The sequence below is a fragment of the Notothenia rossii genome, assembly GCF_949606895.1.
Source record: "Notothenia rossii genome assembly, chromosome: 5".
Lineage (NCBI taxonomy): Eukaryota > Metazoa > Chordata > Actinopteri > Perciformes > Nototheniidae > Notothenia > Notothenia rossii.
Genome location: NC_136903.1, coordinates 35754079 through 35768623, shown reverse-complemented (window position 1 = coordinate 35768623; position 14545 = coordinate 35754079). Strand labels below are relative to the sequence as shown.

Genomic DNA, 14545 nt, shown 5'->3' with positions numbered 1-14545 from the left:
AAGAAGTTAAACTTTAAACATCCATGACTTAAACACTTTATCCAGGATCAAAGCCATATAGCTGCACCTGCAAGGTGAATACAGCTGGTAAAAGAAAAAGTGTTTGAATGCGTACATTAACAGGTTTATGATATCACTGCCCCGTCTAAGACACGAGTGGATCTGACTTTAATTACATTTGTCTCGAGTGTTTCGTCAACTGAATGCGTTGCTTAAAATAATACTTCTGCATACAGTAGCCTATGTGACACTGTGAGTGTCGCACGGCCAGATACGGCTCAGCTGACTCAGATAAGGATATATGATACATTATGATGTGATATGCCGCGGACTGTATAGACCCTCCAGAAAAACGCGATTCTGCGATCGCAGAATTTACTGCATAATCAGCAAAATGGCGCAGATTTTTAAAAGGCCGCATATTTATCAAAAGGCCGCATAATCCCCGCATTTTTCCACACAAAGTTGAGAAAAAAAAAAGTTAACTCTTCTTGACGTGACGTCATCAGCTCGCGCATCACAGAGTGTAAACAAAACTGTATAGAGTGAACGTGTCGAGCTCACACGATAGAGAAAACACCAAGATGAAAAAATCTAATCCATCTCATTTACCGACGAACATTTCTACTAAAGACCGGGCAAAAAGTGGGGGGAAACTATTCTGCACCCCGTGCAACTGTGTGTTGGAGCATAAGAGAAAATCGACGGTGGCGACCCACTTTGATTCATTCAAACAGGGCCGGCCCTAGACATTTTGGTGCCCTAGGCGAGATTATGATTTGGTGCCCCCCCGCCTCCAAGCAATACACAATAGAATATATAAAGAATAAATGAAAAATCTCTACAAAAGACCAATACACTACAAAAACTGAAACTTATTGACATAGGTAATATACATAAAGAAGGTTTCGAATGTATTCATTATTGTATGAACATGTTTTAATTGGGGGGTGGATGTCACATCCTCTAGGGGGGTCCGGGGGTATGCCCCCTTCGGAAAGATTTGTTTTAACATTTTAAAGTAAAATGCTTCAATCTGGTGCACTTTGAGCAGAATTACTAGAGACTAGATCTAGGGGTACAACTCTAAACACCCATATGAAAAAGATCGGTTTACATTTTAATAACCAAATAAGTATGTGAACATAACCAATAACCCACAGCCAATAACAAATAAATGTAACATATTTTTTATTTATTTTATCCTTATTATTATTATTGTAGTTATTAAATGAAAATCACTCATCAAACAAAAGTAGCTTCTCTTAAAACTTCAAGAAAAGAAAGTGCAAACGTGGACAAAAATATAGCCAACGGAGCTCTTACAACTGAGGTTATTGCAAATAAATTAAGATAATGAACAACATTACACACACTATAAATCAAATGAAACAGGCAATCAGAACAACAAGTCTCTGCTATGTTATTGTGTCCTTTAATTAGTCCACATCCTTAAAGTCGGACACGTCTGGACTTCCTTGCTGCAAATTCGTTTATTGTGTCGTCAAATGATATTTGCCCCGAAACCTTGCGATTGATGCTTATTAAAGCTAATCCATTGAGGCGTTCTTGAGCCATTGACGACCTCAGGTATGTTTTAATGAGCTTCAATTTGGAGAAGCTCCTCTCCCCAGCAGCAACTGTCACTGGAATAGTGACAGCGATCCTGAGGGCCACCCACATATTTGGATACACTTCGTTCATTTTCTTCTCCTGTAGGAAAGTCAGAAGTTCCAGGGTAGTCATGTTGGCTTTTGGCAAAGCTGGGAAATTCTGCATCTCCAGTGCAAGTTCCCTCTTATCCAGGTCTGACTGCCCACCCCAGCTCAGGGTGTTGCTGAGTGTTTCACACTGCTTCGTCAGATCTTCCTTTGGCAGGTCAGGGAAGTTGAGTAGCACCCCAAACTTTTTCTCTACTTCACCTAAGGCCTTGAATCGCTCCTGCAGTGATGCAATGGAAACATCCACCACCATATTGAAAAAAGAAACTTCGAGTTTCTTTAGTGCATCACTCACTTGCTCCTCCTGGGACTCATAGGAGAACTGTCTCTTGGTTGATCTCAGCCTCTTCTGCTTGAGAACAGCTTCCACATTCATTTGGCCACAGATGTCTTTGGCAGATGCTTGGGCAGAAGCAAATCCATTGCCTCTGTAGCTGACCAAAGAAACGTCTGTTTTTCTCAGGAGGTCAACAGCAATATCCAGCTGCATTGACACTGATTGCAACATTTTGCTGACATGTTTGATGTTGGTCAGGATGTCATACCATACCACAGTGCATATTGCAAAGCGGTATGATCCAACCTCTTCAGCCAAAGATTGTGCCTCAATTTTTACGACTCCATCTGTGGCTTTATCCCTCACCTCTAGAAGTGCATCTCTGACTTCTGCAGCCTGATACCTTACAGCCTCTATGCTGTTGATCCGACTCTCCCATCTGGTATCAGACCATGATTTCAATGTGATGTTCACATGGCTTTTTAGGATGGACCATCTCTGAGTGGAGGCAGAGAAGAGTGTGAAAAGCTTCTGCAGGTAGCCAAAGTAGCTAGTGGCTTCTGCAGAGCTTTTTGCTGCATCAGCTACCACCAGGTTCAATGTATGTGCTCCGCATGGCACAAATAAAGCCCTTGGATTGATTTGAACAAGTCTGGCTTGGACTCCTTTCCTCTTTCCTTTCATATTTGCACCGTTGTCATAAGACTGCCCTCTACAGTCTTCAAAAGGGATATCAAGCTGTTCTAATCTCTTTAGAATCAGGGTTGAAAGGCTTTCTCCAGTGGACTGTTCTACCTCAAGGAACCCCATAAAATGTTCTTTTATTTGGGGCGTGTCCTGGGTTGTAACTAGTCGAATAATGACTGATAGTTGCTCTGTATGGCACAAATCTGGGGTGCAATCCAAAATAATTGAAAAGTATTTGGATTGTTTGATTTCCTTGACCATATGGTCCCCAATCTTCCCACTGATGCAATCTATCAGTTCATTTTGAATTCTTTTTCCCAAATAGGAAATATTGGTGGTTCCTCTTTGGACCTCAGCAACATGCTGTTTGAGGACTGGGTCGAACTTCGCCATGAGCTCTACCTCCTTCAGGAAGTTGCCATTATTTGGCTGGTTAAGTGTTTCTGTCGTCCCTCTAAAGGCAATATTTCGCTCTGCCAACGACTGAATTATTGCCACCAACCTGGTCAGGACTTCACGCCACTTCCTCTTTTCAGCCTCCATAAGTGCTATTTCTACCTTGTCTATAGTTAGAACCTTTTCAAGTCGAGTCTCCAGTTCCTTCCACAACGTCATGTGCCTAGAGTGTTTTGGGCTGTTCTCATGTGTTTTTAGTATGTCAGTGCAATTTTTCCAGTCATTTAGTCCACTGCTGATTAGTTGGTACTCTTTTTGGGAGAACAGCTTGCAGCAAAAGCAGTAAATACTTTTGTTTTTCTTGGAATACACAACCCAGCTCCTCTTGATTGTCTCTCCATTCACTAATCTTCTGTAAAAGTAGTGATGATGGCAACTTCTCCCTCCCTCCTTTTTAGGAAAAGTGAAGTCGGATTTTAAATGATATGGCCCACGTCTGACTAACTCCATCCTCACTGTATCACTCAGTGCTGGCCAGTCAGCAGGATCTGAGGGGACTGCAATGGTGGACTCAGGTGGGCCTGGGCAGTCGGCAGGATCTGAGGGGACTGCAATGGTGGACTCAGATGGGCCTGGGCAGTCAGCAGGATCTGAGGGGACTGCAGATGGGCCTGGGCAGTCAGCAGGATCTGAGGGGACTGCAATGGTGGACTCAGATGGGCCTGGGTAGTCAGCAGGATCTGAGGGGGCTGCAATGGTGGACTCACATACTATGCTCGTTATTCCTTCACCTGCAGGCAGGCAATCCAAACATGCAAAGAAGTTATTCATGCTTCAGTTTTCATTATTTATCATAATAATAACAATAATAATAATGACAAAAAAGTAGTGTATGAACGATTACACAGAGACCATAAATGTTTGGCAAAACTTACATTCTTCAGAGTGGGATGTACATGGGAGATTAGATGTTCCTTCTCCAGCAACTGGGGGCTTTTTGAGGTATTTCTCAAGTGCAGCTGGACATTTATAGGGTAGATATTAGCACATTACAAGCAAAAACATTTATATACAGTCAGGCAAAAATAACTGCTGCAATCTGCCTCAGCTGTATGCAAGTTCACAACTGGCCTATATAAAAGTGAGGTTCTGCTGCCCCAGGAGATCATTTGCAAACATAAGTAACAACTAAATAATAACACATGCCCATATTGGTTGGTCAGCCTCACTTTATACAAAGGAGCAGTTATCCAGATAGCTTTCTTCTGGCTAACATTAACATTATTTCGTTACATCAGCATATAAAACAAAGCATTGCACAATAATTAGACATTAAAAAGTGCAGAAAATAAAAAAAATATAATAGAAAATAAACAGAAAAATAAATATATATATATACACACAAGTTGACCGTGAAAATAAACTATCTGACAAATTAAACACTATTGGAGGATCAATTTACAGCTATCACAATATAAAAGTAGGATATTATTTACAAAAAGATTATATAGGAATAATAACACATAAATAAAAACTTAAAATCATTTGTATCTATCATTCTGTATCAGAGGCTCGCTGCTAGCATGGCATCAAAGCTGTATCATGGCTACCTCCTTAGCTAGCTAGCTAGCTTAAAATCAAATGTCTAACGGTACAGTACATACTGAATTTTTTTTTTTACACAAGCCGACTTACCTCTGTCTTTGACTTTCGATTCCTCCTGTTCTTTTTTCCGTTTCCTTCCCGTTGCCCCAGAAGGCTTGGACCTTTTCATAATGCTAATGTTTTGCCTCTTGCTGTTGCGATCGTTGCGATCTCCGACACTTTCAGCTGGAGCTGCCGCGTCACTTTGGCTGTGAGCCACGGCCTGTGGGTGCCTGATAATAAGCGACCATCCCCCCCTTTCATCACTTACAGTTACAGCGCCCATCGTACAGGGCAAATGCAAAATGTTGCCGCCGGCCCGGGGTGCAAAGGGTGTTTACTTTGTTCAATTATTGTAAATGTATTACATCAAGGGCAGAAAATTAGGCAGAATAAAAATAATTTTAATTTTTTTTTATTAATTTTTTTTTTCTCCCAGCGCAGCGCGGCAGCGCCCCTCCAGATCTGGCGCCCTAGGCGACCGCCTAGTTCGCCAGTGGGAAGGGCCGGCCCAGCATTCAAACATTAGAAAATGCTTTCTGCTGCTGCGGACAAGAAAGCCAAACAACTCACGTTCACCGAGGCATCAACCTCCAAAACCCTTTCGAGGGCTACAAGAAACGAAGTGAGTAGCCTACAAGATTGAAGCTGGTCAGATAACGAACGAGTAAATGAAAACAGAATGAGGCGGAGAAGTGTGTGTGTGTGGGGGTGTGTGTGTGTGTATGTGTGTATATTAAAATAGCCCAATTGCTTTTACAATAAATAAACATTGAATGTGTTTAATTGAATAGTAAAGGGGTTTAACGTTAGTGGCAGGTTGTGTGTGAGAGAGAATAAATAAGACAGCCCAATATTTAATTTTTTTTTAATTCTTTTTCCCCGCATATTTAGCATATTTCGCAACTTTCGCAACTTCCCCGCATAAAATCACATAAAACCCCCGCATGTTTAATCGCATAATCAAGGATTTTAGCCCGCATAATCAAGGAATTTAGCCCGCATAATCAAGGATTTTTGCCCGCGTTTTTCTGGAGGGTCTAACTGTACTTAATGTTACTCTGATCCGCTTACTTATGTTGTGGCAGATATTTAAGTAAGCGTTCTTAACGCTAATGTTATAATAGTCAGATTGCGCTGAAGATGGGAGGTGATATTCTATTAATTTTCATGTTCACACAGTCAGTAACGGCAACGGCAGTTTTTCTGTATTTCCTTTCTCCTGTAATATGACTTGATCGCTTTAAACTCCGCAGCTCTGATTGGTCAGCAGGCAGTGCTTTCACTGAGTTGGTCTCTTAGCCTGCAACCTAACCTGCTCCGGGGCAGGTTAGCCGCTCAGCATAAGTTACCATGGAGATCTAGCCTGCTAAAAAGAGAACCAGCGTCGTAGGACCGGAAAGCCCGAGCTTTCCCTTAAGTTAGCCGGCTAAGCGAAAATCCAGCTTCGTAGTACAGGCTTCTGATCAGCTGCTGAGTCTGACAGAGACACGCAGCTCTGCATGATCACCTGATGCTCCGCCCTGTTTAGCGAGCTGACCGGACAGCGCAAAAATGCGAATATGAAGGCCCATTCCCAAACCGCCCCCTACACCCTACCCCTCCGTTTGCGCGTTCACGCGGAGGGTCCGCCATATTGAGGGCTGTTCCAAACCAACGAGTGTGGAGCGGTGTGGAGGGGGAGTGGGCTATCAAGCCCTCAAACAGCGATACTGCAGCTGTGCTGACTTGAGACCGGTCTCTACCTGACCGGAGTCACGCTGTGTGTGTCCGTCAGGAAACACGCTGTTTACAAGTAGTTCCAGCAAACATCCACTGATAAATTGTGATGTTAACAACCTCATGATAACTCAATATGTTTTTAACTTAGGATCGTACCTGTGTTTAGTCTAGAAAAAGTAAAATGTGTGCATTTTATTATAAAGTTGTGTATATTTACAGACTGTTGCAAAAACTAAGAGGTTTATAAACATCAGGTTTAAAACACAATGAAATATGTTTGGAGTTTTATTTGAGTTATTAATTTACATTTTTTGTCTAAGAGATGCTGATTTGAAACCGTCGTTACATACAGTTACGGCATTTCCTGTTTCTGCCGGAGAGAGGGGAGGCCGTCCCAAAGCTTGCTGCTGTATTTACTCCCTCCATCTGACAGGAGGGAGCCTCTTTGAGCTGCTAGTGTGGCTACAGACGGAGTTCACTCCGTCACGGAGGGGTAGGGTCGAGGGAGTGGTTTGGGATTGGGCCGAAGTGTCATGAACGCAATAAATCTTACCCTCGTGGGGGCGCGCTCATGTGATATTATAGATGACAGAAATTACAAGTACGAATCGGGTGAGCGTCAGGGGAGTCTCAAAAAACCCACACACGAATGCACAGCGATCCATGCACAGAAAGCGGTTTGTGTTTGTAGGTTCAGGGGTTTTAAACGGAAAACAAATATGTGTGGATCAAAAATACATATGTAAAACTTTTTTCTGTGATTGGATTTTATTTACATGTATATGAAACGGAACACATTTTTGTGTGCATCGAAAAACACAAGTGTGGATCCGGAGATACAAGTGTGAATCCTTTTGCGGATCATGAAATACAAGTGTTAATCCTTCTGTGTGCATGTGTGTATTATGAGACTGTTCTGAACCCATAGAAGTAAGCGCACTTTTTTTGAACACACTGTGAAAATTAGACTTTTCGTGGCTGTCCAGGCGCGCTTTTTCCAGTTATTAACTCAACTTATTGATTTATATGTGTACACATATTTCACTCAAATTATTCAATACATCCTTTGTACTGAAGTATTCAAAAGTTAAAATTACATTTTTAATATAAATGATTTGCTGTAGCCAATTGTTTTCATTGCATTTACAGACCCTTGTAACTCTCTGATACCACCCAATGAATGCACTTGCTTGTAGAATCACACTACACAAAGCAGATTTCAACACCAATACAAACTTAAGCATATGTAGCCGGTCTGGGCCTACTTCTCAGCAGACCCTTGCTACGACTCTGCGTTGTGTTGTGCGTGTTTGATGGACAAGGAGATTCGGTTGTTGTCTTTAACCGAAACTGTGGCGTATTTATTCCTCTGCATGAAGTAAACGCAATAATGCAGCAGCATTAATACACATGGACGTCTGCAACACACCAGTCTCAGTCTGCCATACAAACAACTGAGAGACTAGTACTTATAAAACATTCAGATATCAAATCTGTCACAATAGATCACAATACACTGTACAATTACAGTTACACTGGAAATGTATACACCACCGGCTAATTAGTATTTTTAGACATGTAAATAAAACAATAAAATAAACACATAGTACAAAACACAATAGACCAAAAACATGGGAGCAACAAACATACCTGCATGAAGTAAACACAATAATGCAGCAGGATTAATACACATGGACGTCTGCAACACACTAGTCTGTGGTGGGGAAAAGACGCCATTAAACATGCTGCAGGTGCTGTGTGTGAGTCCTCACAAGTGCTGCTAAACAGTACACTTAACTAAAAGTTTGCTAAAACACTCAAACTTCTGCAAAACAACTACACAGCAACACATTAGCACCATGGCATGATATTATAACCTTGTTTCACAGTTTAAGATTAAATAAACACTGTAAACATCATTTAGAACAGAAATCTACAAAGAGTACATGACAAACTCTCCTCACCTCAGTCTGCCATACAAACAACTGAGTGAGAGAGGGTGCAACGCAGGTAGATGACGTCACTGCCGAAAGGGAAGACTTAAAAATAAAAGCATTAGCTCCCAAAACGGTCTTTTGTAGTAAACATACCAAAATAAAAGTGACAATAAATAATATTGGAACAATAAAATAAAACGTGAGGGATTATTGGTGGAATGCATTCCTGTATATGTATATACCTGCTACATTCACCCCTCCTGAATTACACCAAAATCCTGAGCGGCTGACAGGACATAACACTGACAGGGACATTAACACTGCGTTAAAACTGGCACGGGTTCACATAAAGATACATACCATCTTCACAATCAGCTAGAAGCTACCTGGTAAACAGGTTCAGAGAAATCAAGAGGGTGATCAACCCTTAGTCCCCTCTTAGAATTGCTTGGTGCCGTGTACACCAAACTACCCGGCCTACTTGAGTCCCAAACCGTACTCGTGAGCACATACAGTAAACAGTACATCACTTACAGTGACACATTGCAAAACGTTAAAAAAAACTACGATAAAAAAAGAAACATCTCAATAAAAGAAAACAAACAAGAAGAAATAATACAGCCCCTTTAGAACAGGGTAAGAAGAGACTGGGATCTCTTACTGAAAGAGTTTGCGAACCCCCTCATGCTGGTCGGCCTCTGAACCATTGTCTCTACAAAACGGCTGACTCTCTTAACAACCCTGCCAGCACGTGTCCTGACCACACCCTGCGTGTCTGCTTGAGTGGGTGCTTGGCTGTCTCGGCCCTGTTCTGCAACTGTTGGTAAAGTGTCAGAAATAACGGTCGGGACATGGCCTGTGTCAACCATCGACACTGAGTCTGATGTGTCAACTGCTGATGCTGTAACCGGTCTGAATGACTGGACACTGCTTGCGTCGATCACTGATGCTGTATCTGGTACACTTGACTGATCTAGCTCTGCATCAGACTGATCTTCGTCTGTATCAGCTTCGTCACAGGACCGGTGACTGGCAGTGTCTTCCGTCCCACTCAGTGCCCATGCGCTTGTCCTATCCTCCGAACCCTCTTCCTCTTCCAAAGAGTTGACGAGATCCTCCATCCGAGACCCGTCCTCTGAATCATCAAGACTGTCCTCAGTCTCCGGCATTTCTCCTTGAGCAGACTCTATGGGCAGGAAGCTGATATCCTGGATAAGGTAGCGATGCACTACCTTTGTTTTACCCTTGTCATCTTCCAACATGTAGACATGAGTCTGTGGGTTGCTGTCCACGACAGTAGACTGTTGGTTCCCACTTTTCCGCAAGTTTCTTCTTTCCCCTCTCACCTTTGTTGGCGAGAAGTACTCTGTCTCCCACGTTCAGGCAAGTCCCCTTGATCTTTCGATTGTAACATCTGGCTTGCTTGTCTTGCTCCTTGATGGCATGCTTTCGAGCAATGTCTGCTGCTTCATGGAGGTGGGACATAAGCGTTGTTACATAGCTGCCATAGTCAACAACCACTGGGTCGTGTAGGACCTGTTTGAACATCACATCAACGGGGAGTTTTGGAACCCGACCAAACATTAGGTGGAAGGGTGCGTACCCAGTCGTCTCATGCACTGTCGCATTGTATGCAAATGTCAGGGTCTGGATTTGCTGGGGCCACTTGGCCTTCTCTCTCAGTGGCAGTGAACGGAGCATACCCCCCAGAGTCCTGTTAAATCTCTCAGTCCCTCCGTTCCCCATGGGGTGGAAGGCTGTAGTGTGTGACTTGGAGACACCCGATAGTTTAAGCAGTTCTGCAATGAGCTCACTCTCAAAGTTGGCTCCTTGATCTGTATGTATGCGCCCCGCAAACCCATACACACAGAAGACGTTGTCCCACAACTTCTTAGCAACTTGTTTCGCTTGTTGGTTTGTGCAGGGAAAGGCATGGGCCAACTTTGTGAAGTGATCTGTCAGGACAAGAACATCTACTGAACGCTGCTTGCTATCTTCCGCACTCCAGAAATCCAAACACACTAGTTCCATAGGAGCGGTGGTCCTGATACTTTCAAGCGGAGCTCTGGCAGAAGGATCCGGTGTCTTGGCCAGGATGCACCTCTGGCAGCACTTCACATAGTCCTTAATTTGGTGCTCCATTCTAGGCCAGAAGAAGTGTTGTCTTGTCAGGTAAATCGTTCTTGCCTGCCCTTGATGTCCGGCCAAGTCATGTACACCACGCAAGGCCTTGTCTACCAGACTTTGGGGCAAGACAAACTGACGCCTCTTCTGTTTGCTCAAGGGATCCTTGGTGACTCTATAGAGCACTCCATCAATGACATTAAGTCTCTCCCACTGCTTGATGAGTACCAGAGCACTTGTGTCCAGACCGTCTCTCTCCCGCCTTGAGGGTCTTCTCTGTCGACTCAGAAAAGGCATGACTCTAGAGATGCCAGGGTCAAGCCCTTAGCTTTTTCGGAGCTCTTCCAGGGAGAAGGCAGGTAGCAGATCCTGCCCTGGTGGAACAAGGTGTTGAACGGACTGGATCAACTCTGTCGCCCTGGACTCTGCAGCTGCATCCCAGTGGACATGAGAATCAAGGACAGCTTTCACAATGTTGTTACACAGGGGCGGGGAACAATGGGACTGAGTCACAGCACCTTGTTTTGACCTCTTCGTCCGCTGACACTGGACCTTTAAGCGAAAGACATCCTGAACTCCATTTTCTCCAACTTCATCAGATTCGGCAAGCAGATTGCCATAGGACTCTGTAACAAGTCTACGCCCAACTGTCTTAGCAAACGGGTCCCGACTGAGAGCATCAGCCACTACGTTCTTGGTTCCTGCAATGTGCTTCAGACTGAAAGTATAAGGAGCGAGCTTTGCGACCCATCGTTGTTCGCAGGCGTCGAGTTTGGGCTTAGTCATTATGTATGTGAGTGGATTATTGTCCGTCCATACTGTGAAGGAATTGCCCTTCAGCCAATGGCTGAATTTGTCACACACACTCCACTTCAACGCCAAAAACTCAAGCCGGTGAGCTGGATAATTATTCTGAGAGCTGCTCAGTGTCTTACTTGCGAAAGCTATGGGACGGGCTTTACTTTCACCAGCTGCTACTTGTGACAACACTGCGCCAAGCCCGTCCAAGGAAGCATCAGTTGACAGAATCAGGGGACGTGAGAAATCAGGATGTGCAAGAACCACACAGTCCAGCAGACTTTCTTTAAGACTGTCAAAGGCGATGTCACACTCTAGAGTCCAGTCATCAGGTTTCAGTTTCCTGAATGTTCCTGCCTTCACATTCACTTTCACTTTCATCCTTCCTCTTCTCTTTTGTCCAGCAGTCAGAGCAAAGAGTGGCTTGGCAATGGAAGAGCAATTAGGGATGAAGTGCTGGTAGAAGAACACCATGCCCAAATAGGATTTGATCCTCCTTACTGAGGGTGTACATCCGTCATTCATTTCATTTCAAACCTTTATTTAGACAGATTGGTCCCTTGAGATCATCGATCTCATTTACAAGGCAGACCTGCATCATTTAGTTCCACATGAAACATAAAAACAACATACAAACAACAGAGGATATCATATTTACATATTCAACATTTACAAATACCCAGATTGTCAGAAAGCATTTCATTTAGACATGCCTTAAATACATTCAGAGAAATAAAAATGCTCAATTTCAATTTTGCCTGTAGACTGTTCCAAGCAAGTGGAGCTGCGCACATAAAAGCTGTCTTACCTAAGACAGTCCTTACTCTTGGCACATCTAACAAGACTATATCCTGTGATCGCAGACAATAGCTGCTTGCAACTTTCTGCTTTATCAATGAACAGATATAATACGGGAGTTTGCCCAACATAGCTTTATAGATAAAAGTGTACCAGTGACTGAGCCTCCGTACAGTGAGTGATGGTAAACCTGCCTTGGTATACAATGTACAGTGATGAGTAAGTGCTTTACAGTTTGTGACAAATCTCAGAGCACTATGATACGCAGCATCTAGTTTGCTCAGGTAGTTGGCAGGTGCATTCATATACAGCAGATCACCATAGTCCAGCACAGGTAAAAAGGTCACAGTGACTAGCCTTTTCCTGGCCTCAAGTGAGAAACAGGACTTATTCCTGAAAAAGAAACCTAGCCTAACCCTCAGTTTTTTAAGCAGGTTATTGACATGAAGTTTAAAAGAGAGACAGTCATCAAGCAAGATACCAAGGTATTTGTAACAGGCAACAACTTCAAGTTTTGTTCCTTGCGTTGATACAATATCTAAAACAGGCTCTGGTGTCTTTTTAGCTTTTGAAAAGAGCATTATCTTGGTTTTATCCACATTTAAAAGAAGCTTTAGTTCAGAGAGCTGAGTCTGAATAATGTTAAAAACAGCCTGTAATTTAACAACCGCCTCCTGAATGGAGGGACCTGCACAATACATCACGGTATCGTCCGCATAAAAATGTAAAGTAGCTTCATCCACATTTTCACCTAAACTGTTGATATATATGGAGAATAAAAGTGGACCTAAAACAGAACCTTGAGGAACACCATTAGCAATGTTTAACCACTCAGAAGACAGCCCATCAAAGTGAACACATTGGGACCTTTCAGAGAGGTAGTTCACAAACCACCCCACTGCATGGCTGGATATGCCAGTACTGAGTAGCCTCTGTTTTAAGACGCGATGATCAACGGTGTCAAACGCTTTGGAAAGGTCAATAAACAGAGCTGCACAACTCTGTTTATTATCTAGCATACTAGTAATATCATTTACCACTTTCATTGTTGCAGTGATGGTGCTATGTTTCTTCCATGAGATCAGACTTCGACATAGTGGATATGACTTCCACCTTTGCGGGATCCACATCTATGATATGACCCAAAAACTTGACAGACGATCGCATCAGGTGACACTTCTTAGGACTCAACTTGAGGTTGTTGTCTCGCAGGCGCTGGAAGACGACCTCCAGTCTCTGTAGGGCCTCCTCTTCAGTTGATGCGAAAACAAGCAAGTCATCCAAATAACATAATAAGCTGCTGAAGTTCATGTCCCCAAATATACTCAGCATCATGCGCATAAATGAGGCAGGACTATTGCACAGTCCCTGCGGCATCCTGTTATACTCATGCAAGCCTAGCGGTGTGGTGAAGGCTGTGTATTTTTTGTCCTCTTCAGCCATGGGGACATTGTAGAAGCTGGACGTTAAGTCCATCGTGCTGAAGAAGGTGTTCCCTCCCAAGGCAGCCAAGCAGTCTGACTGATGTGGAAGAGGATGGGCGTCCTTGAGTGTTCTCGCATTCAACCACCGGAAATCGGTGCAGATCCTCAAGTTTCCGTTCTTCTTCCATACCATCACCAGTGGTGAGGCATACTCACTCACAGATTTCAGAATGATCCCTTGCTCCTCCATGTCTGTCAAGACTTGACGTAGTTTCTGGTAGTGAGCAGGGGGTACTCTCCGGTAAGGAAGGCGGAATGGGCGATCATCGGTAAGTCGAATGCGGTGGACAAAGCCCTTCGTCTCACCGCAGTCCATTTCATGCTTGGAGAAGACATCGTTGTAACACTCGAGCAGTTGGACTAACTTCTCCTTCCCTGTGTGGCTAGTATGACAAGGTTGTATGTCAAGTTTGTCAAGGCCAACATCTCGCAGCCTCTGTTCGAGATCTGAAGGACTGGTTGGTGTATGGTGCTTGCCTGGGACAGCCTTGTCAATCTGACTAGAGCCTTGGAGGAGCTCAAAATCTTCTACAGCTAAGCAGGGGGACACATCTGCCAGTTTACAGTTCATCTTCAGCGTAACTGGTCTATCAGACAGATTGGTGACCTTCATGGGGACCCACCTATCACCCCACAGAGGTGTCACGATCTGGCCAACCATAATGTTACGTGGCATGGACTTGGATGAGGTCGGCTCAACTATCACAGTGCTTCCCGGTGACATGGGAGTATCGTTAGGTAGCTTACCCCAAACGAGGTGTTCTTGCATTGCTAGGAGAGTGACTGACTGCTTCAGCTTGACTGTGCCAATTTTGTCTGGTAGCTCCTTACCCCTCCAACGGGATGTGTTCGCCATGAGGTCCAAGAACTGTTCACACTCTGGGGATGAGGAAAGACTGCAAACGGAGATAAGCCGCCAGTAATCATCACTGTTCTTCAACTTGCGCATGAGAAACT

General features: G+C 43.7%; 1 protein-coding gene across 1 annotated transcript; it reads right to left on the bottom strand.

Moving 5' to 3' along the window:
* Window positions 1-917: 917 nt before the first annotated feature.
* On the bottom strand, window positions 918-5139 carry LOC307039271 (zinc finger MYM-type protein 1-like). Its single transcript, XM_079681157.1, has 3 exons — window positions 4777-5139; window positions 4017-4100; window positions 918-3872 (listed from the first exon to the last, which is right to left on the bottom strand). The coding sequence occupies exons 1-3, from the start codon at window positions 5009-5011 to the stop codon at window positions 1453-1455; spliced, it is 2739 nt and encodes a 912-aa protein (XP_079537283.1). The 5' UTR covers window positions 5012-5139; the 3' UTR covers window positions 918-1452.
* Between the last annotated feature and the right edge of the window lie 9406 nt (window positions 5140-14545).